General features: G+C 40.6%; 1 protein-coding gene across 2 annotated transcripts in view; it reads right to left on the reverse strand.

Moving 5' to 3' along the window:
* Positions 1 to 27,457, reverse strand: part of Ednrb (endothelin receptor type B) — a 71,408-nt gene that overhangs the window by 17,623 nt on the left and 26,328 nt on the right. The window contains exon 8 of one of the 2 annotated variants that reach the window (XM_060391570.1): positions 24,633 to 27,291. The exons of the other annotated variant lie outside the window; for it this stretch is intronic. Within the exon in view, the coding sequence (XP_060247553.1) occupies positions 27,157 to 27,291 (135 nt within the window). The 3' untranslated portion in view covers positions 24,633 to 27,156. Of the gene's footprint in view, positions 1 to 24,632; positions 27,292 to 27,457 lie in introns of those variants that run through there. 2 annotated transcript variants of the gene reach the window in all.

Raw genomic sequence — 27,457 nt, forward strand, 5'->3', positions numbered from 1 at the left:
AGGCCTACTTAGGCAACTTAGGAGACATTGTTTTAAAAGAAAAAACCACAAAAGTGGTTTGGGTTTAGATCAGTTTTAGGATGCTTTTGAGCATGCATAAAACCCAGGTTCAATCCACAGTGCCCAAAAAAGAAAAAAAGAAAAAGAAAAGAAATGATTGCATAAAGGGAGACAGGAAAGAAAGGAAAGCTACTTTGTGTGGGTAACATCGATAAGCCTTCTCCTCCTCCTTCAGCTTCATCTTCACTTATGGAGTGATAAAAAAAGGCTTTTAGGCAGGCAAAATAAAAGATGAAACAGGATCCCTACATTAGCAATGTTACTATTACTAAGAGATTGAGGAGTTAAGGTGGGCAGAAAAGCATTTTTTTTTCAATGCAGTTTATTCAGGAACCTTGAACAATCATCTGACCCTGGGGAAAGCCAGCCCACAGCTTAAATAGCCTCTGGGTAGCCAACCCCAGCGTGCCCCATGGGCAATGCAGATAGGTCCACATACATGGAAGCAAGCTAGATCCTCAGCCTTAGCCAAATGTGGAATTGTTCGTGGCAGAGAGCACTCACCATCGGGAAGGTGGAAGGCGGAAACCAGCTCCATCTTTAAGGCACAGCATTCCGAAGCTCTCTACCGTTCCCCCTTTTTGTTTTAGACGCATCAGGCAAGAGTAGAGGTCTGATCTCTGATATTAGAAATAAATTGGGACTTTGTACTGATGTTCATTTAGGTGTCATCCACCCAAAGAGCATCAGACCCGTCTGATACCTTTTTCTCAGAGGCGGGACCTGGGGCATCAACCCGCATGCAATCAGACATGCACTTCTCTGGGTCCAAAGTGGCTGACCCTGAGTGCAGTGCTTAGCCTCGCATCCTGAGCGTAACATTTTAGCTTTTTATGGTAGCCAACTATGCTTGGGAGACTGTCCTGCTTCAATGGCTGTAAAGGCCTGAATGGTCATGGCTGCATTATGCTGTTGTGAGACTCTAATCTTGCATATATACCACAGGCAAACCAAAGAGACCAACACCAGAAAGCCTGCTTATGCTCCCATGCCCGCCCATTCCTTCAGATGATTCATGGCTGCAGCAATCCATGATGATAATCCTGTGGCTAGTCCTGTGTCCACTCTGGTAGAATTTACTGTGACAATGGCCACTCTCAGCTGCTCCATCGTAGTATCGAATTCTCCAATCCAATTACCTAAAATATAGCTCGACAATTGTTTAGACAGATTTGCAGCACAGGAAAAATTCTCATGTTATATGCTAGTGACTCAAAGTCCAGCATATTTTCATTGACAGCCAAGTTGAGCAATTTGCCATAGGGTATCAATTTGCTCCTGCAAGAGGTCAATCCTCTGATTGAACACCATCAAGCTTCCTTTTAGTTGAGCATTAATTCCTTTTTGTACAACTAAGGCATGAGCTACATTGGCTAAATGATTATTCAGGGTCTGAGCAGTCTGCCCAGTATGACTCATGGCTAATGCCCCGGTGGTAGCTCCAACAGCCGCCAATGAGATGGCAGTAACAATGGTGGCTGTAGTTCCAAGATCCCTTTTCTGTCTGAAGAGAGTCATAGCGTGAGGGGCATCAACGGGCACAGACACCCAGTGAGGCATGCGAGTAACCAGGGCATACCTAAATTTACTAGCATTCCAGCATTGGGCAAAAAAGCAAGTATCATTACCACAATTACTTGGCTCTATCTGGCTAATAATGAATAAAAATGGGGCATATAAACAGGTGTGGGCTTATAGGAAATATTATGAGAAGCCTTAACCCCCTCGTTGGAACATCCTGCATTAGTTCTAGAACTAGCAGTGGTGGTGTCCGAGGTCTGAGTAGGTTCAGGAGACCATTGCCCCCAGGGGCGAGACGTGCTCCATGCCAATTGACTAACTCCATGTTTTCCTCCACTTTTGAAAGTCATTTAAGGTTCTTAAATTATTTTTTCCTTTTTTTTAATTTTTCATCAATTACACTTTATTCTGCATCCCCCCATAAGCCCCTCCCTCCTCCCCTCCCAATCCCACCCTCCCTCCTTCCTCTGCTTGCATGCCACTCCCGAAGTCCACTGATAGGGGAGGTTCTCCTCTCCTTTCTGATCTTAGTCTATAAATGTATTATTCAATGTATTTCAAATATGGCATAGGTTATTTTAGTTGCACTATAAGACTTCAAGCAAGTGTGTACTTGAAAAGTGTCCTAAATTGTGCAACTTCATGTTATGTGTCAAAACCTTGGAGGTCATATAACATTTCTCATCTTCTGTCAGTGGAAAATTTCTGGAAAATTTGGGAAGAGCCATAATACAACAAGACACTAGGATTAATTGCATCTTAAGTAGATCCTTTAGAGGCATACACCATTGTAATTTCCACTGACTAATCCTTACACCAGTCAGCAATGGTGGCTTTGACATGGTACTTGAGCCGATTTAGGAAATAGCTAAATAGCCTGGACACATATACAAAATCTTATATGTTGACACAAAGTGCTGTAAGGAGACAGCTGCTATTACTCTGTGTTCCCAAGAACAGCTAAAACAAAACAAAACAAAAAAGCAAAAAACCCACCATGCTCTAGTGCTAAGCTCAGGGCCAGCAGCTGTGGATGTGAGCGGTCGTTAAAGGAGTAGCAAATAGAACAGATCCTGAAATGTGGTCCTTCTAGGATTGTCTATGACTGCTTTTTTGAATGATTCACTTGAAGGAGTAGCTGTGTGTGTGTGTGTGTGTGTGTGTGTGTGTGTGTGTGTGTGGTGAGTGAATGGGCTGAAGAAAATTAAAATTAGTTTGGGATTTGTGGGAAGTGAGGTTATGAGGAGAGGGACACGGGGGTGGCTCTGCTTCATGCCACTGGAGACGCTGGAAATATAGAATGGACCCTTGAGAGGAATTAAAAAGATGCAGAGGTAAATAAACAGACAATGGTGTGGATGTCTAAGGTGAGAGGCGCACAAATCAACTAGACTTGTTGATTGATGCCAGGATCAGCTCTCAGTTTTCTCTCAACTCTCGGATATTCGGAACCGCTAACACCAGCTTAAAGGAAGTGAATTCTTTCTTTGTAAAGCTGCTACTCTGTAGTAAAGGACAGCCAGACTGAGAGGATACAAAATTTAATCCTTTAGTTGTGATCCATAGAAGCTTTACTTGTGCATAGGTAAAAGTGGAGCGGATAGTTGGACTGGAATTTTATTTTATTTATTTATTTTTATTTTTTTATTTTTTATTTATTTTTTATCAGTTACATTTTATTAACTCTGTATCCCAGCCGTGTCCCGATCCCTCATTCCCTCCCAGTCCCTCCCTCCCTCCCTCATCTCCACCATGCCCCTTTCCGAGTCCACTGATGGGGGGACCTCCTCCCCATTCATCTGATCCTGTTTTATCAGGTATCTTCAGGACTGGCTGCAAAGCCCTCCTCTGTGGCCTAACAGGACTGCTCCTCCCTTCGGGGGTGGGGAGACCAAAGAGCCAGTCATTGAGTTCCTGTTAGAAATAGTCCCTGTTCCCCTCACTTTGGGAAACCAATTGGTTACTGAGCTACCACAGGCTACATCTGAGTGGAGGTTCTAGGTTATATCCATACATGGTCCTTGGTTGAATGTCAGTCTCAGAAAAGACCCTGTGCCCAGATATATTTGGTCCTTGTGGAGCTCCTATCCTTTCCCCATCATACCAACTCCCCTTCTTTCTTATGATTCCCTGTACTCTGCCAAAGGTTTGGTCATGAGTCTTTGCTTTGAAAACACTACTAGTTAGAGTCTTTCAGATGCGCTCAGTAGACTCCTGTCATACGTTCAATGCACATCCCATCTGTCTTTCTAAATGAGGATTGATCATCTTACCCCATGTCTGCTCAATTGATTATCTTTTTTAGGTGTATAGATTTCATTATGTTTATCATATCTTATAGGTCTATATAAGTGAGTATATCCCATGTTTGTCTTTCTCCTTCTGGGATATTTCACTCAGAATGATCTTTTCTACATCCCACCATTTGCCTGCAAATTTCATGATTTCCTCCTTTTTGATTGCTGAGTAGTATTCCATTGTATAAAAATACCACAATTTCTGTACCCATTCCACCGTTGATGGACATCTGGGTTGTTTCCAGGTTCTGGCTATTACAAATAGAGCTGCTATAAACATGGTTGAGCAAGTGTCCTTTTTGTGTACTTGAACAAACTTTGGATATATACCTAGCAGTGGTATAGCTGGGTCTGGAGGAAGCACTATTCCTATTTGTCTTAGAAAGCGCCAGATAGCTTTCCAGAGTGGTTGTACCAGTTTACATTCCCACCAGCAGTGGAGGAGGGTTCCCCTTTCTCCACAACCTCTCCAGCATGTGTTATCGCTTGAGTTTTTCATCTTGGCCATTCTGATGGGTGTAAGGTGATATCTCAGGGTCGTTTTGATTTGCATTTCCCTGATGGCTAATGAGGATGAGCATTTCTTTAAGTGTTTTTCTGCCATTCGATATTCCTCTGTCGAGAATTCTCTGTTTAGCTCTGTTCCCCATTTTTTAATTGGATTACTTGGATTGCTGCTTTTCAGCTTCTTTAGTTCTTTGTATATACTGGATATTAGTCCTCTGTCAGATAAAGGGTTAGTGAAGATTCTTTCCCAATCTGTAGGCAGTCGTTTTGTTTTGATGACGGTATCCTTTGCTTTACAGAAACTTTTCAGTTTCATGAGGTCCCATTTGCATAGAAACAGAAAGGAGGATCAATGGAACCACATAGAAGACCCAGAAATAAATCCACACACCTATGAATACTCGATATTCAACAAAGAAGCCAATTCCATTCAATGGAAAAAAGACAGCATCTTCAACAAATGGTGCTGGACCAACTGGATGTCTACATGCAGAAAAATGAAAATAGATCCATATTTATCACCCTGCACAAAACTAAAGTCAAAGTAGATCAAGGACCTCAACATAAAACCAGATACCCTAAATCAATTGGAAAAAAAAGTGGGGAACAGCCTAGAACTCATTGGCACAGGAGATAACTTCCTGAACAGAACACCAACAGCACAGGCTCTAAGAGCAACAATCAATAAATGGACTGGAATTTTAATCTAAGGTTTATAACTCAAGTGCATGCCCTCGTGAGGCCTGAGATAGTCTTTTAAAATACTGACTCAGCAGGAGCCCATGCATGGCACTCAAGTCTCTCCTTGGAGACCTCTGAATCTAACTACTTTGCTTTCTAGTTACCTAAGATCACCGTTATGTGAATATCTGTTAAATGTGCAAGTATAAGTATTTGACTTTCATTTTTCACTTCTATTTTTAGAGTTTCCCAATGGAAAAAAGAAAACATATTTTTAACAATAAAACTAAGGTTTTAATAACTTCCTAAAAGAGAATCGAAAGGAAATTAAAGTGCACAACATACTACAGGAACAAATTTTGATATTTCATTGAGCTCTTCTGCTTCAACTCAAGAGAATCCAAGCAATATCCTGTTATAGCCGAGGATTCCAGCAGATGTTTGAAGTGAAGCAGGGGTGATTTTGGCTCAACTATACTTAAGAGGACTAGACAAAATATAAATGCCTGCTCCCCAAGGCTTAAAGTATGGGTCTGCAGATATAAAATGCTCAGTTCTCAGAATTTTATCAAAATCACCATACACTAAAACTTGGTAGGAAATGGGGCAAAAATAATTTTACAGCAAAATAGAAGTTCTTTCCTTGAATTAAGGCCATTTCGGCGAGGCTATAGTATACAAAGTATTAGAATATAAATTCTCAAGTCAACGACACTGGTATTCATTACTACCTATGACAAGTCAGCAAATCTTCAGCAACAACTTGTTGGAGAGGCAATTAAAGTCCCAAGGTAAAGTCTAGCTCATGCAAATTCTTCAGTTAAAATATGGGTATTTTAAATAATGACACTCTGAAAGAAAATAACATTTTAAAGTGTCATTATTTAGAATACCCATATTGGTACTCACACACATACACACATCTTTTATGGGGACTGGAAACATGTGGATAACTCTGATTACAGCTTCTTTGTCTCAGAAGGCTGGTGGTTCTCTGATCTAATATCGTAGAGACTTAAAAGACATTGCACACAGCTCTCAGAGAGGAGTTTCTCTTCTGCTCTTGTTCCTAGCGTTCTTAGGATTAGCTCTCTCTTTCTCAATGTCTTCTAAGTACATTCTGCACAAAATTTTCCCATAGAGAGAAGTTTTGTTTCACTGGTGAAATCCAGAGAATTTTGATTTGACATTGAAAGTACTGCTAGTGGGCTCCTAGCCAGGCAACTGCACATTCCCTGGAAAAGTGCAGATATGAATTATGCTTACAAAACTGATTGTTTATAATTAATTTTTGTCTAAATTACCAACCTCTTTAGACTACAGTCTTCGTGTGGAGATTAAGTTGACAGAAGTTGAATACCATGACTTCTTCAGGGTTTATGCCAGGCATGAAAGAGTTGTGACAAATGCCTGATGACTGATAGTCCAGAAGTAGTAAAATTCTAAGTGAAAACAAATGAACATGAATAAGAACAAGGCCTTTTCTCTCATCACTGTCCTGAAAGCAGCTTTTAGGATAACCAGGCTTTTCTGAGTCACATTCTTTCAGAACTTGACTTTTCTGTCACAGGGAAATTCCATAAACCCATCTATGGTCACAGTCTTCCTATGAGACAGGGCTGCCCTTTAATATGGAAATTCTCAAGGCAGTAACTATTCAAAAATATAACACTGCCATAACCTCATTCCACATCTGTCCTCCCAATATTAATATATATATATGTATATGTATATATATATATATATATATATATATATATAACACTTGGAAGACTAGTAAAGCGACTGTAAGCTTAAAGTTTCCATAGGACGTGTTCTTTCTGACATAGTTTTTCATCATGTAAGTCGATTCTCAGAAGTACATAGAACTTTAAATGATTGTGGTAGTGGAGATGAATTTTTTTTTTATGGAGAAAACAGATTTACAGTGTTAATTCCAATGCTTATGTGAGCGAGCGTCTACATCTAACACTCCCAAAGAACTCCACTCTGGCTCATCCATATCTCCTGGTGTCACTTGACTTTAGAAAGCAGTGAAGACCATTCCAGGTCAACTATTAGAGGTGGAACTCAAGATACACTTCTGATAGACACTTTATGACCTAACTGGCCACCCTGTTGACTCCCCTGCATCAGTGATCAGGATAAAGAGCAAGCCTCTACGTGTAGAGAAAAAGACTGTCTTCCAGACAGACTTGGAGAGTAAACACTGCATTCCTTTTCATTAAAGTACGTCACACCACTAATGTTTGGATGTAAGCGTTTACCCAAGAAAATCTGGAACCACTAACGGCCGCTTTCTCAATGAGTACCTTGTTACTATAACATTCAGCTTTTTGGAAGGCAGATGGAAGCAGAATGAGGAATATTTTTAATTATCCGAAGTTCCACTATCTCATAAAGGAAATAAATGTTGTTCGTCCACCTGGAAGTGCATACTTCAGTTTTAAATTTTATAAGCACAAAAATGCTGTTTTTACTTGTGTTTGAGAAGAAGTAAGATTGACTTCTGTAATTTCAGTGACCTTTCATTTATTTTATTCTTTCATACATTAGATCCTGACAGAAGTTTCCTCTTCTTCCACTCCTTCCATTTCCTCTACCTACCTCTTCCTCTCTTTCCCTGATCTACTTTTCTTCAAAACCAACACACAATCAGAACAGAACGTACTTCGAGGGACACCAACCTAACAGGGTGTAACAATTTACAATAAGACTAGGCACAAACCTGCATATAGAGGCTTTGTGAAGCAATTCAGTAAGAAGAAAAGGGTCCTAGGAGCAGGCAAAGGGGTCAGAGACACTCCTCCCTCCCACTGTTAGTATTCCCACAAGAACACTAAGTTACATAGCCATAATTGTATGCAGGGACCTAACTCAGACAATGCAGGATCCATGTTTCTTGCTTCAGTTTATATGAGCCCTTTTGAGACCTGCTGAGTTGATTCTGTGGGCTGTGCTCTTTTGTTAACCCCTCAGGCTCCTGCAATCCTTCCTCCCCATCCTCTGTGAGGTTCCTCTGCTTCTGCCTAATGTTTGGCTGTGTTCTCTGCATCTGCACCCATCAGTTGCTGGGGGAAGCCTCTCTAATGATGACTGGGCCAGGCACCAATCTACAAGCATAGCAGAATATCACTAAGAGTCATTTCATTGCCTTTTATTCTTTATATTTTTCTTTTTTGTCAGTCATGTTTGGCTTTGGTTTTATCCTGGATCTCTGGGCAGCAGGCAGGACAGATTGTAGGTTGAAGATTTTGCAGCTGGGTTTATGTCCTAGCCCACTGGTGGAAGTCTTGCCTGGTTATAGAAGATGGCCACTTTGGGCTCCATATTCCCCATTACTAGGAGAATTCCCTAGGGTCACTTTTGTAGATTCTAGGGCGTTTCCATGGCAATGGATTTCTGTATTACCACGCCTCCAATATTCCACCAATTTCATTGTCTCTCTCAATACGTTCTCTTTTACTGCCCCTCACCCCCATCTGGTCACTTCTGTTCTCTTGCCCTCAATCCAGGACATCCATGTGCCTTCCCCTTGAGGGGCTTCTATACTTTCAATAAGACACATAGGTATATGCATATCTATGCATATCCCTAAATCTAACCTCTCAGTCTATATAATTTCACTTGTCTGTATATGTTTTCAGGGCTGACCATTTGGTATTGGCCAAACAATTGGTGTACTCTTCCCTGGAGAAGACTGTTTCTTCCACCCTCAGTATTCTCTAGTTGTCTGTAGTTATTTGTGTAAGGATGATACAAATTTATGTTTGCCTTTTCATCAAAATTATTTCTGTGACTATTTGTTCATTGTCTGAGAGTAAACAGCCAACAAATAATTTAGAGAGAATACTTGTCTGTGTACAACATGTGATAAAAATCAGGGACAGATACTCTGCAGCTAGTTAGACTGGTTTCACCAAGGACTTAGCATAGGAGAGGTTTGAATAGCTCATTCTGAAGCCCGAGTGATATGAAGACCCACGTCTCCTCCTTCCTTAGCCATCCTATGTCTTCTCCATGGTTTTACATGACCTAAGGATTCTTGGGATTGTGGGACAAAACACACTGACCCTTGAATAGATGGAAGAGTTCTTTACATACGGATATAAAGAGAGAAGGCCCAGGCTGCCATAGAGGCAAAGGACCCTTAGGTAGCATCAAGGAAGCAGAAAGCTGAATCAGTAGGAGTCAACTTATCCATGTCAAAGGAGTGTGGATTTCCAGGATTTCGGTTTCCCAACCAATTGGCTAATTTAAATAGTGTGGGCAAAGAGATGGCTCATAATTCTTTGGTGCTAAGCCCTGAGGCTATTAAAGCTGCTAGAAGAGAGCAGGGAAAGGGAAGTGGTTAGGGTGTGGACCTACCTCCTTTCCATCTGGGCCTAGCTTTGTGTCTGGGCTTGCAGGGAGACCTTACAGTGAAGGAGGTGGAAACATATGCTACAGTATTAAAGAAGCTATTGACTAGGTCTGGTCCCTCCCAGAACCAAATGCCTATCTATAAGGAACTATTCAGCAAGGCAAGGCAAGGCACGCGTCTTAGTAAGGGTTCTGTGGTAAAACACCATGACCAAAAGCAACTTGGGGAAGAAAGGATTTATTTCATCTTACAGTTCCACACCACAAACTATTACTTCAGGAAGTCAGGGCAGGAGTTCAAGTAGGGTAGTACCTGATGCAGAAGCCATGGAGAAGTGCTTCTAACTGGCATGTTCCTCATAGCTTGCTCAACCTGTTTTCTTATAACACCCAGGACCACCAGTCCAGGGGCGGAGCCAATCACAGTGAGCTGAACACTCCCACATCAATCACAACCAAGAAAATATGATTCCCTGGGAAGTGGCAGGACACTACAGCCAGGAAAGCAGGTAGATCTTCATCGACCCCTTCCTCTTTTCAAATCTAACCCCCAACTCTGTAACAGACTACCTGCTGAGGTCTTCCTCTCCCCTCTGCCCCCTTCTCCAGTGTGTTCCTCATATCTTCTCCTCCATCCTTATTCCTCACCAGCAAAGCCTGCCTGAGAAGCACATAGGCCAGCAAAGATGTGCAAGCTCCAGATCATCACTCTCCCATTCCTCCTCTGAATCCCTCCTCCTCCATTCTCTGGGTCTCATGCCCAGTTCTGCAGACTACCTGTTGTGGCTTCTTCTCATTCTCTGTCCCCATTCTCAGGGTACCAACCAGATCTTGGTGGAACACTGTGCTTTTCTCCCTCCTGAGACCTCACAGCCCTTTCTTCCTAGCCTATTCTCCTTCTTAAGTGTCAGGTTCCAATAGCCAGAAATACATTTTACCCCAAACCTACAGTTGTCACATCTCACAGGATGCCAAGAAAATTTCCTACAACACAACACATCAGACTAAGAACCAAAGAGGGCAACTGAAACCAAAGGGTAAAAAACAACCAGACAATAAAGACAAGATTATATATCAGCACCCTACATTTATAATCTTTCCAAACCTAGATGCCTACGCAGCAGCATAAAAACGTAATTGATAACAGTCAGGACACTATATCTTTACTAGTGACAGCAACCATACCATAGGCTTGAGACTTGCAACACAGATGAAGCACAAGACAAAGACCTTAAAATAGCCTTCATAAATATGATAAAGTGCCACAAGGAAGAAATGAATACATTTTTTAAGGAAATCCATAAACACCAAAATTAGTGGAAGGAAACCAGTAAAACAGTTAAAGACCTGAAACTGTAAATAGACTCAATAAAGAAAACCCCAAATGAGGGAAATCTGGAAATGAAAATGTAGGAACTTGAACAGGAACTACAGAGGCAAGCCTCACCAACAGAATCTGAGAGATGATAGAGAGAATCTTAAACATTGAAGACATGACAGAAGAAATGAATACCTTAGTCAAAGAAAAGGGTAAATCTAAAAAAATCTTGGCACCAATCATCCAGATAATTTAGGACACAATGAAAAGACCAAATCTAAGAATACTAGAAATAGAAGAGAAGAAACCCACATCAAAGGCACAGGAAGTATTTATTCCCTCATGACCAAGCATTCAAACATATGAGTAGGGGCATTCCTATTCAAACAACTGCATTCCACTACCTGACCGCCATAAGCTTGTAGCCATATTATAATGCAAAGATGCACTCAGTCTAACTTTAAAAGTTCCCATATTCTATAACAGTTTTAACACTGTTTAAAAGCTCAAAGTCTCCTCTGGGACTCATGACAATCTCTTAATTGTATTTACCTGTACAATCAAAATCAAAAAGCAGATCATATGCTTTCATCATAGAGTGGCATAGAATATACATTATCATTCCAAAAGGAAGGAAAGAGCATAGTGAACAGATACTAGACCAAAGCAAGACGTGAAACCAGCTGGGAAAACTCTAAACTCCGCATTTCTATGTCTGATGTCAAAACACTCTTTAGATCTCCAATTTCTTTCAGCTTTGTTGAATGAAAAATACTTATTTTAACAGAATGGTGGATCAATGGAAGCAAATAGAAGACCTAGAAATAAGCCCAAACACCTATGGATACTTGAATTTTGACAGAGAAGCCAAAACCATACAATAGAAAAAAAATAGCATCTTCAACAAATGGTGCTGGTTTAACTGGATGTCTACATGCAAATAGATCCATACTTATCACCCTGCACAAAACTAAAGTCCAGGTGGATCAAAGACCTCAACATAAAACCTTACACACTAAATCAGTTAAAAGAAAAAGTGGGGAGGAGCCTAGAATTTTTTTGGCACAGGAGACAACTTCCTGAACAGAATACCAACAGCACAGGCTCTAAGATCAACAATCAATAAATGGGATCTCATGAAACTGAAAAGCTTCTGTAAAGCAAAGGACACTGTCATCAGAACAGAAGGACAGCCTACAGACTGGGAAAAGATATTCACTAACCCTTTATCTGACAGAGGCCTAATATCCAGAATATATAAAGAACTCAAGAAGTTAAAAAGCAACAAATCAAGTAATCCAGTAAACCATTAAAAAATGGGTACAGAGCTAAACAGAGAACTCTCAATAGTGGAATACTAAATGGCAGAGAAACACTTAAAGAAATGTTCATCATTCTTTGTCATAAGGGAAATGCAAAGAAAAAAAGACCCTGACATTTTACCTTACCCGTATCAGAATGGTTAAGATAAAAAAACTCAGTGATAATACATGCTGGAGAGGATGTGGAGAAAGGGGAACCCTCCTCCATTGCTGGTGAGAATGTAAATTTGTACAATTTCTTTGGAAATCAATCTGGTACTTTCTCAGAAAATTAGGAATAGTGCTTCCTCAAGATCCAGCTACACCAGTCCTAGGCATATATCCAAAATAAGCTCAAGTACACAACAAGGACATCTGCTCAACCATGTTTGTAGCAGTTTTATTTGTAATAGCCAGAATCTGGAAACAACCTAGATGTCCCTCATGTGAGGAATGGATACAGAAATTGTGATACATTTACACAATGGAATACTACTCAGCAATTAAAAACAAGGAGATCATGAAATTTGCAGGCAAATGGTGGGAACTAGAAAAGATCATCCTGAGTGAGGTAACCCAGAAGCAGAAAGACACTCAGGGATATAGGTGGATATTAAAATTAATAAAAAAAGAAAAAAGTGGATATTAGACCTATAATATAGGATAAACATACTAAAATCTGTACATCTAAAGAAGATAAACAAGAAGGAGGACCCTGCGTAAGATGATCAATTTTCATTCAGAAAGGCAAATGGGATGGACATCAGAAGAGGGAGAAAACAGGGAATAGGTCAGGAGCTTACCACAGAGAGCCTCTGAAAGGCTCTACCCAGGAGGGTATCAAAGCAGATGCTGAGACTCATAACCAACCTTTGGGCAGAGTGCAGGGAATCATATAAAAGAAGGGGAAGGCAAAAGGCCTGGAAGGGACAGGAGCTCCACAAGAAGAGTAACAGAACCAAAAAATCTGGGCACAGGGGTCTTTTCTGAGACTGACACTCCAACCAAGGATCATTCATGGATATAACCTAGAAACCCATGTAGCCCATCTACCCCAGGTAGATATAGCCTACGGCAGCTCAGTGTCCAAGTGGGTATCCTAGTAAGGGGAACAGGGACTGTCTCTGACATGAACTCAGGGGCTTTGATCACCTCCCCCTGAGGGGGAAGCAGCCTTACCAGGCTACAGAGGAAGACAATGCAGCTGGTCCTGATGAGATGTGATTGGCTAGGGTCAGAGGGAAGGGGAGGAAGACCTCCCCTATCAGTGTACTGGGGGAAGGGCCAGTGAGAAGAAGAGAGAGAGGGAGGGTAGAGGTTGGGAGGGGCCAAGGGACGGGGCTACAGCTGGGATACAAAGCGAATAAATTGTAATTAATAAAAAATTAATAAAAATGAAAAATACTTGTTTTTCTTGGTCTGTTTCTACTCCCTCTTTGAGTTTTTCCAGGTGTCTTATTATTGGAATCTCCAAAATCTTGGGGTTTTCATGGCAATCCAGGCTTAACCTTCACAGTTTCAGACAATAGCTTCTATACACCTTCTTCAACAAAGCCACAACTCCTAAGCCCTGTCAAATATTGCCACTCCCTTATGACCAAGCATTCAAGCATATAAGCCTATGCTTATTTAAACCTATTTAAACCACAACTACACTCTTGGGATGCTTTATTCTACCACAGAGATACTTACTCAACCATTTTCATTGTTGCTCTATTTTCAATAGCCAGAAATTGGAACTAACCGGGATATCCCTCACCAAGTGAATGGAAAAAGAAGGTACATTGACACATGCAATATTACTTAACAGTATAAAAAAATGAAATCAAGAAATTTGCAGGTAAATGGATGGAACTAGAAAAAGTCATCCTGAGTGAGGTAACCAGGGCCCAGAAAGTCACAGATTTCTTCTGGGCCCTGGTAGATGTATGTCTTCTTTTATATGTGGACGTTAGCTGTTAAGCCAATGATAAGCAAGTTATCTGTAAAACCACAGAGGTTAGGTATAGAAGGGACTAGGAAAGAAAAGTTAATCGATAGTTATGAATGGATGGAAGGGTGACTGGAATGGGCTCATCCATAGAGAGGGGCAGGGAAGAAGGTGACGGGCATATGGAAGAGCCAGCCAGCCAAATTAAGGGCCATTTGAAGGGTAGAATGAAAGTCTTGTACAGGAGAAGCCTTGTAAAATACAAAGGGGATCTAAATGAAATCACCAAATAATGGGGAAGACAGAGACCCAACTGGACCTCCCTTGAATATTTCAGTAATAGGATTGCATTACATCCAATTGAGTTACTGATTAAAGGAAACCAAGATTATAAGTTGCTCTCCACAAACTAACAGCAAGGTCTCACTGATGATATCAGTACCTACACAACTCACTGAGCTTGGAAAAGCTGAGCTTGTGCCTACATAGATTTTTTTTCATCCATTTTTTTCTATCATCTTTGGTATAGGAAGGTACTCTGTGTTACAGAAGGAGTTACAAAACATAAGCATCAAGACAGTCACGAATCTTTGATCTACAGCGGTGTCCTGCCTGCCTGCAAGATATGCTGGAGTAATGATGGCAGAAAACTTCAATTAAACAACCAGTGTGTGTTTGACTTAGGCCCATTCCATGATATGGGACCCATACCACACACTGCTTGTGTGACTAAGAACCTGAGACTAGGTGGCCCAGGGACCTAGGATAAAACCAAATATTACTCTTGTTTAAAAAAAAGGCAATAAAATTGTCCTCTAATGACTTTCTACCATACTCTTAGATCAGCACCTTGCTCAGCTGTCATCAAAGAAGCTTCCTTCTGCAGTAGATGGAAACAAATACAGAGACCACAGCTAGACATTACTCAGAGTGAGAGACCTTGGGAACACTCATCCCTTTAAAGGATGTCTCTATTAATCCCTCTCCTTCAGGGCTCAAGGAACCCTGTGGAAGAGGATGCAGAAAGAGTGGAAGAGCCACTGGAGATGGAGGACACCAAGGAAACAAGACCTTCTAAATACACCAGGATTGATCTGCATATGAACTCACAGAGACCGAGGCAGCATGAGCAGGCCTGCATTGGTCTGCTCCAGATGGGCTCCTAAAGCTCATGACTCTATCTCTAACCTAGGAGCTACCCCCAATTGAGAATCATGTGTAAAATAAATTTTAGTTTTCTTCCCGAGAGTGGCACTAGGATGACAAATAACTGTTAAGGGTAAGCTAAATGCCTGTCACTAGATGGCTAAGAGAAAACAAACTCAAAGGCATCATTGGAAATCCTTCATCTCATTTTGTTTCAGGGCTTTTTATAAATAATTTAAAATTTTTATTTTGTTTTACTTACGTATGTATATATATGTTCTCTCTCTCTCTCTCTCTGTCAGTCTTTCTACATTGCAGGTCCTCTGAGTATATGTTATGGCTTCCAGTTTAGTGTTTATATGTGATTCTTCAGTGTGTGAACCAACAGTCCTCTGTGTCTTATATCTGCTTCTTTTGTCTTTTTTTATAAGGGGGGTTGTCTCTAGTCTTTCTGGGTTTTTTTATTATTATTCTTTTCCAATGTATTAGTTTTTATTTTGTTTTTGTTATATCTTAGAAGCCTGTTTGTTTTTAAATGAGGGACAGAGAGGGGATGGATCTGGATAGGAGGGATGGTGAGGAGGAACAGAGAGGATTCAAGGGAGAGGAGACCATAATCAAGATAGAGCATGTGAGGGGAAAAAGTTATTTTTCAATAAGAGGGAAAAAGGGGGGGGGGGTGCATCGCCTGCTTGCCCACAAGCTGATCTAGTGCAGTGATTTTCTCAGCTGAGGTTCCCTCTCCCATAATTCCTTTAGCTTCTGTCAAATTGACATCCAGCTAGTCTTTGAAATCTGACAAAAGGGCCCTGTTGCTGAAGATAACACCAACACAGCCCAATGGACATGGAAAACTTGAGCTGGTGTCTACCTAGTTTTCACACCTATAGAATACAGTATTCTTCATGCTACCACAAGCCAAAGGCAAAACCCAAAAGCAAATACCAGCTACAAAACCTTCAACAGACAACAATGACCTGACTGCAAGACACAATGGTGTGCAATAGTGGCACAAAACTTGCAGAAATAACCAACCAATATCTGGTTTAAGGTGCACTCCATGAGATGAAACTCATACCCAGCACTGCTTGGTGACCAAGAACTTGAGACTTACAGACCATAAATAGCAGAAGTAACCAAATGCTACTGTTCCTCCAAGGGGACTTAGCAATAAAATGATGCCTAATTACATTCTACTAGACTCATAGATTCATGCTTTGCTCTGCCATCTTCAGAGAAATTTCCTCCTGTAGCAGATGGGAGCATACACAAGACCTATATTACCAGGCAAAATGCAAAGAATGAGAGATCTTCAAACACTGAGCCCAAAAGATGTCTTCATTCCCCCTGTGCTCAGGGAACACTGTTGAAGAGGCAGCCAGAAAGCTTGTAAGAGCCAGAGAGGATAGAGGACACCAGGAGAACAAGGCCACCTAAATTAACTGAGCGAAGCTCATATGAGCTCACAGAGACCGAGGCAGCATACACAAGGCCTGCATGGGTCCTAGAATTGAGACAAGTGGACACACTTGTCCTCCATCTCTAACACAGAAGGTATCTTATTGGTAGCCATTTGTGGAGGAAAAATTTGTTTCTTACTGGGAAGCACACCTGAAGGGTAGAACCCATGTCCAGTTGTAGATGGCCAGTACAAACCAAACTCAAAAACATCTCTGGAACTTCATTGTCTCACAAAGTTTTACAAGAGTGTTTTTTTAACCTTACAGGTCCTTTGTGTGTATTATATTATGATTTCTGGTTTTGTTTTTGTATGGGATTTGTGTGTGTGTGTGTGAATGTGTGTCTCTGAGTTTATATGTGTTTTTTGTGGCTTTTCTTTGGCTCTTTTTCTTCTGTTTGTTTTTTTCTATGCCAGCTTGTGTGATTTTATTTTACTTTATTTTTGTTTTATTTCATTATTATTCTTTAGATGCCTGTTTTTTCTCTAAGCAGAAACAGAAAGGAAATGAATCTGAATGGAGGAGCTGAATGGGGGGAGTAGGGAGATAGGAGACCATAGTTCAAATATATTGCATGAGAAAGCCTATTTTCAATTAAAAAAGAATATTTATAATGGAAAAGTTAATGTTAGCATGTTATAACAATTACAACAAACAAAAACAGACAACAAAATACCCCAACTCATCAGCACAGGACACAAAAAAAGACAGGATGGAAAATTGACGTTATCTGTTATCTTGGACTGTGGTTCTAATCTGCACTAAGCATCTTCTGGCAGGATATCATTTTCTGGTCCAGCCTAAGTTACCTTAAGTTCTATTAAACTCTGCTCTGGAGCACTGCTTCTCTGGAGTTTCTGTAAACCACATCTTTTCCTGCAGAATTTACTGGCATCTTGTGAATGTCTATGCTTTGTTTTTATGAAAGCAACTATATTGTGGTATAGTTTATATAACCCAACCTTACCTGATTTTGGTGTAAACAATAAGTTTTTTTTAAAAAAAGATCTATTTGTTTATTACTTATATAGCATTCTTCCTGCACACCAGACCCCAGTATAGATGGTTATAAGCCACCAGGTTGTTGCTGGGAATTGAACTTAGGACCTTTGGAAGAACAGTAAGTGTTCTTAACCTCTGAGCCATCTCTCTTGGCCTGTAAACTGCTGGGAGCCAAAGCTATCTATGGAAGCCAAAGTCAAAGCTATCTAGTGGAGACAAAAGTATCTACGGAAGCCAAAGTCAATTAGTGAGCCAAAGCTATCTAGTGGAGACAAAGGTAGTTACTGAAGCCAAAGCCAAGTAGAGAGCAAAGGTTTTTGTGTGCCAGCTGTTTGTTTTGGTATATGGTTTTGGTTTGCTCGTGAGGTCTGGAAAACTTAGTTTCCAACCTGATCAAAAAAATTTGGGTGATTCCCCAGTTCCCGGAAAAAGAGCCCTTAATTGCTCCCCTAATCTGGGACCCTAGTCTGTGTAGAAAGAAGGCTGCTAGAGCCTGCTCTCCATCTGGAAGCTGTGTAGAGGAACCATGAGGGAGTCCATTCCTTCCAGGCCAGTCAAATTCTGGTATCTGGGTATTCTGGTTACTCCAAGAGGACAATGTCGGATTTCTGTGTTCCTTAGCTGTGTCTCTATGTGTGTATATGTTTATCTCTGGACTTCAATTGACATATTTTAAAACCTGACTGACGATATTAATATTTCTGGACATGAGACAGTTTAAATCAACACCTCTAAGTTTGGTCTTGGACCATCAGAGTTAAATTCTATAAAACATTTTAAAATTTATCAGGTATTTTAAAATAATAACCCTTAGACAGTCTAACAAAAAACTTAAAAACAGTTTCTCAACCTTTTGGGGGAGGTCAAAAGTATACCTGGCTGACAGTACTTAAATAAATGATTTAATGCTGTTTCTTTCTGGCCTATAGATCTGGTATGGCCAGAATAGTCCATTTTTGCTAAAGGCTGCAGGCTAAGTTTAATTCTCTGTTTAATGCTAAATAAAACTTTTGTCCTTTAATTTTTTGCTGTTATGTTTTAATACAATATGATAGGATTGATAAGATTTGCTAGCCCCTTTACAAATTATATTTAGTTAAAAATTTTGCTTTGATTTTAGTTTAAAAAGAACAGATTTAAAGTTATGCTAAAGATTATAGTTGAGTACAAGATTGAGTTTTACCTAGTCCCTTTGTTTAGGTTGTTTTTTTTTTTAAGGTTAAATTTAAAATGGATAATCATAAAATTTGTCTATGTAGATCTACCTAAAATTTGGTTCTAAAACATACATTAAAAATATATGTATATATATATATAACATCTTGTTTATAGGATGCAGTTTAGAGCAGATAATAAAAATAGACAAAGAGTAATTCAAATATGCTGGCTCTCAGACTTGTAAAAGATCTAATAAATATGGCATTTTAATATATGTAAGCTTATTATAACAGAGTCACAAACAGAGTGAACTGATGATAGCTCAGAGGTTAGGAGCACTCTCTGCTCATCCAAAGGTCCTGAGTTCAATCCCCAGCAACCACATGGTGACTCAGAACCATCTATAGTGAGATCTGGTGTTGTTGCCTGTGCTTATAAAAGAAAAACAATGTCTTTTCAAGTGTCTAGCACATCTGCACAAATAGCAGAGTTATCTTCTACAGTATTGGCTGTGTTTCAAAGTTTTAAAAAGTAGTCTTTGAACTTTTTTTTTTTTTTACAGATGTAGTTCTGTCTTTTCCTAAGTTAGAGACTACTGCAGGTCAAATCCATATATTTTCTCTTGCTGGAATTTTATTTTTACAAATTCAAAACTTGATACAAAAAAGAAATTTTTTCTTTTTCATAGGACATTTGAAGGCTCATTCTAATTTGCCAGGACCCCTGTCTAACAGAAAATGTAGTGGCAGATAAAGCCACCAAAGTTTATTGTTTACAATTAGGGAGCCCAAGATGCCCATGGCATGCATCATCTTAATAGTCAAACCTTGAGACTTGGATGTGGGTTGACTAAGAAACAGGCACGTGGTATAGTCAAGGCTTGCAGTACTTGTCCTCAGTTTCGCCTGTTCCTCATTTAGGAGTCAGTCCTAAAGGATTGGTTCCAAATCAGATTTGGCAAAAGTATATTACTCATATTCCTGAATTTAAAAAATTAAAATATGTACATGTTTGCATTGATACCTATTCTGGATTCATTTTTGCCACTCCTCAACCAGGAGAAACTGCAAAAAATGTTATTGCTCATTGTCTACAGGCTTTTAATGTTCCACGAGTTCCTAAGCAATTTAAAACTGACAAGGGAGCAGGATATACTAACAAATCTTTTAAAACAATTGTCAACAGTTTCAAGTTTCTCACATAAGTGGAATACCTTGCTATCTTCAAGGACAAGGCATGCTAGAGTGTGCCTACTAAACAATTAAGATTTACTTGCAAAAAACAAAGAAGGGGGAGCCACTCCCCTGGACACCTAAATTTTCTAAAAAATTTAGATAAGCATGGTAAATCTGCAACAGATAGATTTTGGCATACAAAAGCCAAAAAACTTTTGCTAAAGTAAAATGGAGAAATCCTTTAACAAATCAATGGCATAGACCTGACCCTGTACTCATCTGGGAACGAGGAGTTGTCTGTGTTTCTTTCACAGGAAAAGGATGCAGCTTGATGGCTACTGGAACACCTGTTGCAACAAGTGGATGAGGAGTTTTCTCCTGACAATGTACTGATGTCAAAGAAGACCCCCCCCAGTCAAGATGACTGCTTATGTGCTGTGCTTAAGGAAGAGTGCTGCTTTTACACAGATTATACTGGGATTGTAAGGGACAGCATGGCTAGGTTAGGGAAGGCTTAGAAGAGAGAAAGAGACAGAGAGAACAAGAGGAGAGTTGGTTTCATAATTGGTTTTCAACCTCTCCCTGGCTCACCACCCTCCTTCCTTCAATCTTGAGACCTTTGGTGGGTTTCCTTCTTGTATCTTTCGGCCCATGGGCCATTAAAAGACTTACTGGCTTTGTAAAACAGCAAATTGACTCCCTGGCATCTAAACCCATACAAGTTCATTATCACAGACTTGATTTGGCTGACAGAGGCTTAGCTGAGCCGGAGGAAGACTGCTGACAGTCCATCAATGGGTCTTGACTGCTTATGTTTGGCTCTCATGAGAACAGCATGAAACTCAGATAAATGCTTTTCTGGGTACCTGTAATGGGGTGCAAGATGACATTGCAAGGGGAGGGCCCAATTGCCCACTTCTGAGTCCCCTGAGAAGCAAACCTGATTGTATAGAGGTTGGTGTCTGATTACCCCCAACCACAACCTGCTGGGGATGCCCTCAGGTTTTGATGGGTTCTTCCTCTCCTCCCCCCCAAAAAAAACACCCAAAAAGGCTGCAAAAGCCTTGGGAGGATCAGGTCACTACTTCCCCCCTCTGGTTAATGCCCACCATCTGCAAAAGACCTTATGTTCAAAATCTACCTGCTAGCCTCTTAATTTGTTTAAGAAGGGAGGAGATGCCGGGAGCCAAAGCTATCTATGGAAGCCAAAGTCAAAGCTATCTAGTGGAGACAAAGGTATCTACAGAAGCCAAAGTCAATTAGTGAGCCAAAGCTATCTAGTGGAGACAAAGGTAGTTACTGAAGCCAAAGCCAAATAGAGAGCAAAGGTCATTTAGTGGAGACCTAAAGCTATTTAGTGAAAGAGTTATCTAAGACCCTAAATCATGGGTGATATATTGTGAGGACATCTGTTTGTTAGAGCATCCGTAAGATATCTTAAGAGAACATCCTTATGGTATCTTGCAGGTACAATATTTAACCCATAAAAGCACTCTTCCTATTTTCTGCAGCAGTAGACTAACCTTTCCCCTTTCCTGCCTTCTCCCTATATAAGTTGGGTAAAAATTTTTAATAAACAGAAGCCTTGATCAGAAAAACAGACTTGGCTTTCATTCCTGTGTCTCTTGTCCCCTCCCCCCTATTCCTTCCAATCTCTCCATCTTAGGAACCTCGTTGAAGCCCCGCGGGACGGGGCAGTAAACAAGAAGTTTTCAACCATTGCTACAATCTGTTTTTGGAAAACCATACCAGGAAGAATCATATAGCTACTTTCCATCAGTAATCTTTCCAGATTCTAGTCCTAGGTTATCAGTGTTCTACTTTCTTTCTTATTTGATTATTTTTATTTTTATTCATTACAGTTTATTCACTTCGTATCCCCCCTGTACCTCCCTCCCTTCTCCCCTCCCAATCCCACCCTTCCTCTTCCCCACCCGTGGTCTTCACAGTTGGAGATGGTACTACAGATATTTAGTTGGGCAGAGGTTGAGTAAGCTACAAAACTTCCCACATGTATAGGCTAGCCTGCCTACACATACTCCTCCATATATACAGGAGAACACTCATGACAGTTTGCTGGATCAAAATTTTAGTCATGAGGAGCTTGATCAACTTGTGGAGAGCTTTTATTCCATTTTCCATTTTATTGACACATCATACGGTCTAGTAATTTAAAATATTGATATTGGAGTTTGAATTGTTCCCATTTGGAGGAGGAAATAAATAATGTTGCCCATGAACATTCTGGTGTTTGTATCATGATCCCATGAGAAATTCTCTACAAGTGGAAATTTCTGGTCCGAGGATAAGTATCTCTTTCCTATATTAATTCCCAAGTGCTCCTCAGAGTGGATTATGATTTTTACCGCAGCATATTAAGAATGTGTTTCCTTAGGAATCATTTTCTGTCCCAGGTCTCTGGGTTATCCACCCTCTGGGTCCTGGCTCTCCAGGCAGTGTTGAGGTTGGGTCGCTTTCATGGCTTGGGTCTCAAGCTGGACGAGCCATTGGTTGGCCACTCCCGCAATTTCTGTGCCACCTTTACTACAGCCTATCTTCTAGGCAGGACAAATTGTAGGTCAATGGCTTTGTGGCTAAGGAATTTTCTCCAATTCCTCCCCCGGAAGTCTTGCCTGGTTACTGGAGGTGGACAGTTCAGGCTTATTTACCCTTGTGGATTCCTGGGACTTTCTATTGCACCATGTTTCCAGCTGGTCCCAGAGGTGCCCCCTGGTTTCAGTCGACTTTCCTAGCACTCTCTCCCTCCATGCTTCCCCTACCTTTACCCCTCCTGATCCCGTACCCACCTCCCCACCTGCCCCTGCCCACACACTGGTAATGTCTAGTCTGTTCCCCTTCACAGGCAGATTTACATCTCATACCTTGAGCCCTCCTTGTTACTTAGCTTCTGGACTGTGGATTGTAGCATGTTTATCCTTTACTTGCAGCTAATATCCAGTTACATACGAGGACCTACCATGTGTGTCTTTCTGGGTCTGGGTTACCTCACTCAGAATATTCTTTTCTAGTTGCATCCATTTGCTTGCAAATTTGATGCTGTCATTGTTTTTAACAGCTGAGCAATACATCCTTGTGTAAATGTACCACATTTCCTTCATCCACTCTTTGATTGAGGGACATCCACAATGTTTCCAGTTTCCTGCTATTACTGATAAAGCTGTTATGAACATAGTTGAGCAAATGCCCTTGGGGCATGGTGGAGTGTCCTTTGGATATATGTCCAGAAGTGCTATAGGTCTTGAGGTAGATTGATTTACATTTCTATACAAGGAAAAAGTTAGAGGGAGAATAACAGTTGTCTTTTTAAAAGATTTTTAAAGGTTTATTGTTATTTTTATTGGCTTAAGTTTTGTAAGTATGGATGTTTTGTCTGCAGGTATGTCTGTGTGCCTCATGCATGCCTGTTGCCCACTGAAGCTAAGAGGATGTCAGATCCCTCTTAAGTGGAAGTACAAGATGGTTGTGAGTCACAAGATGGGTCCTGGGAACTGAACCCAGGTCCTCTGCAAGGGTGACTACTGCTTTTAACTGCTGAACCATATCCCAGCCCTCTGCAACCATCTAATATCAGTGTTTTCTTAGAACTGTCATTTATCTCCAGATGCCATTATAGAGCCATAAACTCCTATGATTGTCATTAAATATACCAGGCAATCTTCCTGTTTTAATTTTTTTTCTCTCTCTCTCTTGCTCTCCCTCTCTTGGAGTTCTCCTTTCTCCATTCTTCTGACTTGGCTGGACTGATTGTTTCTTAGACAAGCTGAAGTATTTGCCACTCCACCATGCTGACATTAGTCATTGAGTTTCCTGTGTTGGATTCATCTGTTTCCTGCCCTTCCTTCCTTGGTTTCCTTCCTTGCTCTCAGCTTACTGAGCAAAGTTTGGTAGAGTTCCTTCATATTCTATTTGTTGTCAGTTTTGGCCTTTGGAGTTCTTTAGTTTTGGCTTTTATCTCTTCTAACCTAGAGCAGTATCTGAATCCCCAAGTATTCTTTTGAGCATTAAACACCTTGATTTTGCTTCCCTCGTCTTATTACTTTGGGAAAATTAAGTCTATTTGTGTTGAATTTTTCCTTTGCTTCCTCAGCCTCCTGACATTTTATTTTTCTGTTAGTTATCAGCTCTGTCTTTCACTACAAAGTTTTCTAAAGTGCCCTTGGGCTTCTGACACTCATTCATACTTTAAAATGTGGCACCAAGAGTCACCCTAAAAATTCTCTCTATGTGCACAGAATATAGAGCAAACATATCCCCTTCAGCAAGAACCTACCTTCCTCTCCCTGTTTGTATCTGAAGAATCCTCCATCTGCAGATTAGCTGCTTTCTTCAAATGGAGGCTTCATTCTCTTGCCCAGGGTGTACAAGGCTGACAAAAAGGGTGAGGGCTGGAAATCTCACTCACTATGGAGTCAAGTTTTCCTATACCTTCAGCTCCAAAAAAAAAAAAAAAAAAAACAAAAACAAATCCTGCCTTCAGCTGTCCTTGCTGTGACCATGTTTATAATTCTACATGCAGTTTGGCACAGTCTTTATGAAAGCAAGCCACTTCTCTTTGAGATTGCATAGCACTCAGCAGATACACCTGGCAGTTTGGGATGCTAGGATCTGGTTCTTTAGAAGACTGGATAGCACTTACCAGCACACATGGTAGTTCCGGTGGTGGTTACATACGTGCAAAGAGACATACCAAATGTCAGAATCATGGCATTTTAATGAAACTTTGATTCATTGATAACCATATATGTAACTTAAATAATGTCCATTTACAGCATCTGCATTTCCTTTAACCATTTAAGTAGTATTTATGAACGAATGCTTGAATAGCAAAAGATAAGCTGCTCTTTTAAGCTGTTTGAATGTTTATTAGTTTTGTTTACACAAGAAGTTAATCAACTACACAAGCTGCCACTTTTAAGTGGCCAGAGCAAAACAAAACACAATTTTTTTACATGGCTTTATTACAATTGTATGTTAGACAGAATACACCCACCTTTTGATGGAAACAGTGTTCCTTTGGCTGTTGTATATTGTCTATACTGAAAAGTGTTTGAACGTTAGCAGTGAATGACAGGAGAAAATGGGGTGAAATCGCTTGCAAATCTTTTGGCCTCTACCATCCTTGTTAACACTATTGTTATGCCTTGTTATATTAGACAGCTTGAATGTTAGGAAATAAGCTTTACATTAGGTGGTACCTTTTCTTATTTTGGCTTTAATTATGCAGAGAGATTGTGTTTGTTTTTCACCACTCTTTAACTGTAAAATTTTGAATCAAAAAGCCACCAACTGCAATTTTACTGCAAATACTACACAGATAGTATTCTTATGCCATTTCATCATTTGGCAACATGACTATTGCCCCTGAGTCTGACATGAAGAGGGAAAGAATTTGGGTTAAACAAGAAGGCTGCAATAACTTGCTAGACAGCAATAAAAACAACCTAAAACTCAACAATTACAAATACAATCACACTGTGAAAGAACCGGGGAGGCATGAACTAATTGAAAATTGAAAATCTGGGGTGTCGTTTGCGGGTTAAGTGTTTGTAAAAAATGAGGAGGAGGAACCTGTGGACAAGAACTGTGGGTGACTCCTAAACAGAGCCTGTGTGGCAGGCCAATTGGTTATTCCTTCTCTTTGACCTCATTGTCATATTTGGGTTTATTCTATTGTCACAGTGGGTTTTGGCAAAAAATTGCATTCTTAGCCCATTTTCATCATGTGGCATGGGTTACTAAAAGGAAAAAAAAAGAAAAAAAAAAAGAGGAAATTCTGTTATATTTTAAGACAAGGTTAAAGCTCTCGGATTTGTTCCCGAGTCAGAGCACTGCGCTGTGTTTTGCTGGAGCCGACCCAGGACCTTTCACACTGATATGACGCGGCAGTGACGAACGCCGGGCTAAGAATGGGAATCTTTCCCCCTGGGCTTCCTCCCACCCCACCTCATTTCCTCTCTCCTCGGTTTTCTCTTGGGCATTATTTTTTTTCACACACTGCTCATCCGGAGTGAACCTAAGGCACGCGGTGGAAGGAGATTAAAAAACAACAACAAAAAAACTAGACAAGAATGCGCAGAGTGAGAAGGTTTTGCAGACCAGAAGCCGTTCGGCTTCTAAGTTTTAGGAAAAGCACCATGTCCAGAACACCTTTCTACTGGCTATTTTCAAAACTAATGTACAAATTAGCAATATGTCTCCAAGACAGCTGGTTACAGTGCCTACTCTCTACGACGTGACAAGATGGTATTTTAGCTACCACACTGTACTGCGCACCATTTCCACAGCAGCACGGTTGAAAGGGTGCTCCCTGCTTCTTCGCCATGTGGACACTGCACCAGGCAATTCACATTCTGTCTGCTGCCGGGTTCCTGGCATCTCTTCGTCATAAAGCTGTGAACGCTGGGACCTGCCCGGCGTTAAGTCACCTACGTGTAGTGCTTACAGCTAATAGTTAAGTATTTACAGGCGGTGAAGCCAATCAAATGGAATTTAAGCTTCAATCGCAAAAGGATATTTGAAAGAATCTTGAAAAAAAAAAAAAAAGCCATAGGTAGTGTTCTGTGTTGTTTTGTGTGGTTCTGCAGAGAGTGTGAGTGGGAAGTTCAGAGGTCTCAGTCATAGCAGCTCACCTTCCCATATTTTTTTTTTCTCCCTGTGACATTTGGCCTTATTTGAATGTAAAGATTTTCAAACATCTGAGCTCCATCTCTATTTCTCTTACTCCCCTTCTGATCATTTAAATGTTTTTAATGACCAAAAAACTATACCATTCACATTGCTTTCACATTTTGCATGCAGTCACAATCAGATTAGTGGATGCAACACTGTGCATTTTTTTTTCAATGTCACACTTTCCTTTACTCAGATTCATAGGATTGGAGGGTAAGCCCCTGAACAGAAGTTCTGAGTGAACTCCTTTCTAAATGTAAGCGGCTTATGAGCACACTGCAAGGTTTTAAGAGCTGTGTTGAAGTGCTGGTTAGAGATCTAAGTGCGTTCCCAGGGTGGCCTCATTCATTTTCATTGCTTTCTTAGGTTGTAAACAGCTCATGAAATATCAGGTGTTAAAAGTTACAGCAGTTAAAAATAACCTCTTTTACACTAGTACATGCCCTTCTGCAAACAGAGCTCTGCATTTTGACTTGGCAAAGGTTTCCTCTTGTTTTAATTGTTTCTGTCCAAAATAAGGACAATGAGATTAAGCGAATGTCTTTCCTTCAAGATGAGCTGTATTTATTGCTGGAGCGGAAGTTGTCATATCCGTGATCATTAGCTTTGAACTTCAAGCAGGACTGCTTTTCCTCCAAGGACTGTTTCTCCTCAAATGTTTGGCACCAGCAGCACAAGCATGACTATATGAAACAGAAGGACGGGTCGTGTGTTTACTCAGTCACAAGGCCACCGCTCTCCCCATCCTTAGCACTCTGACTCTCCTCGCCAGTGTGGGCTTCTCGGTTCCTTTCTTTCCGCAACCTCCCATTTCCCCCCTAAAAATGACATAACGAAGGCCAGAAAGAT

Source organism: Meriones unguiculatus, chromosome 9, assembly GCF_030254825.1.
Source record: "Meriones unguiculatus strain TT.TT164.6M chromosome 9, Bangor_MerUng_6.1, whole genome shotgun sequence".
Taxonomy (NCBI): domain Eukaryota; kingdom Metazoa; phylum Chordata; class Mammalia; order Rodentia; family Muridae; genus Meriones; species Meriones unguiculatus.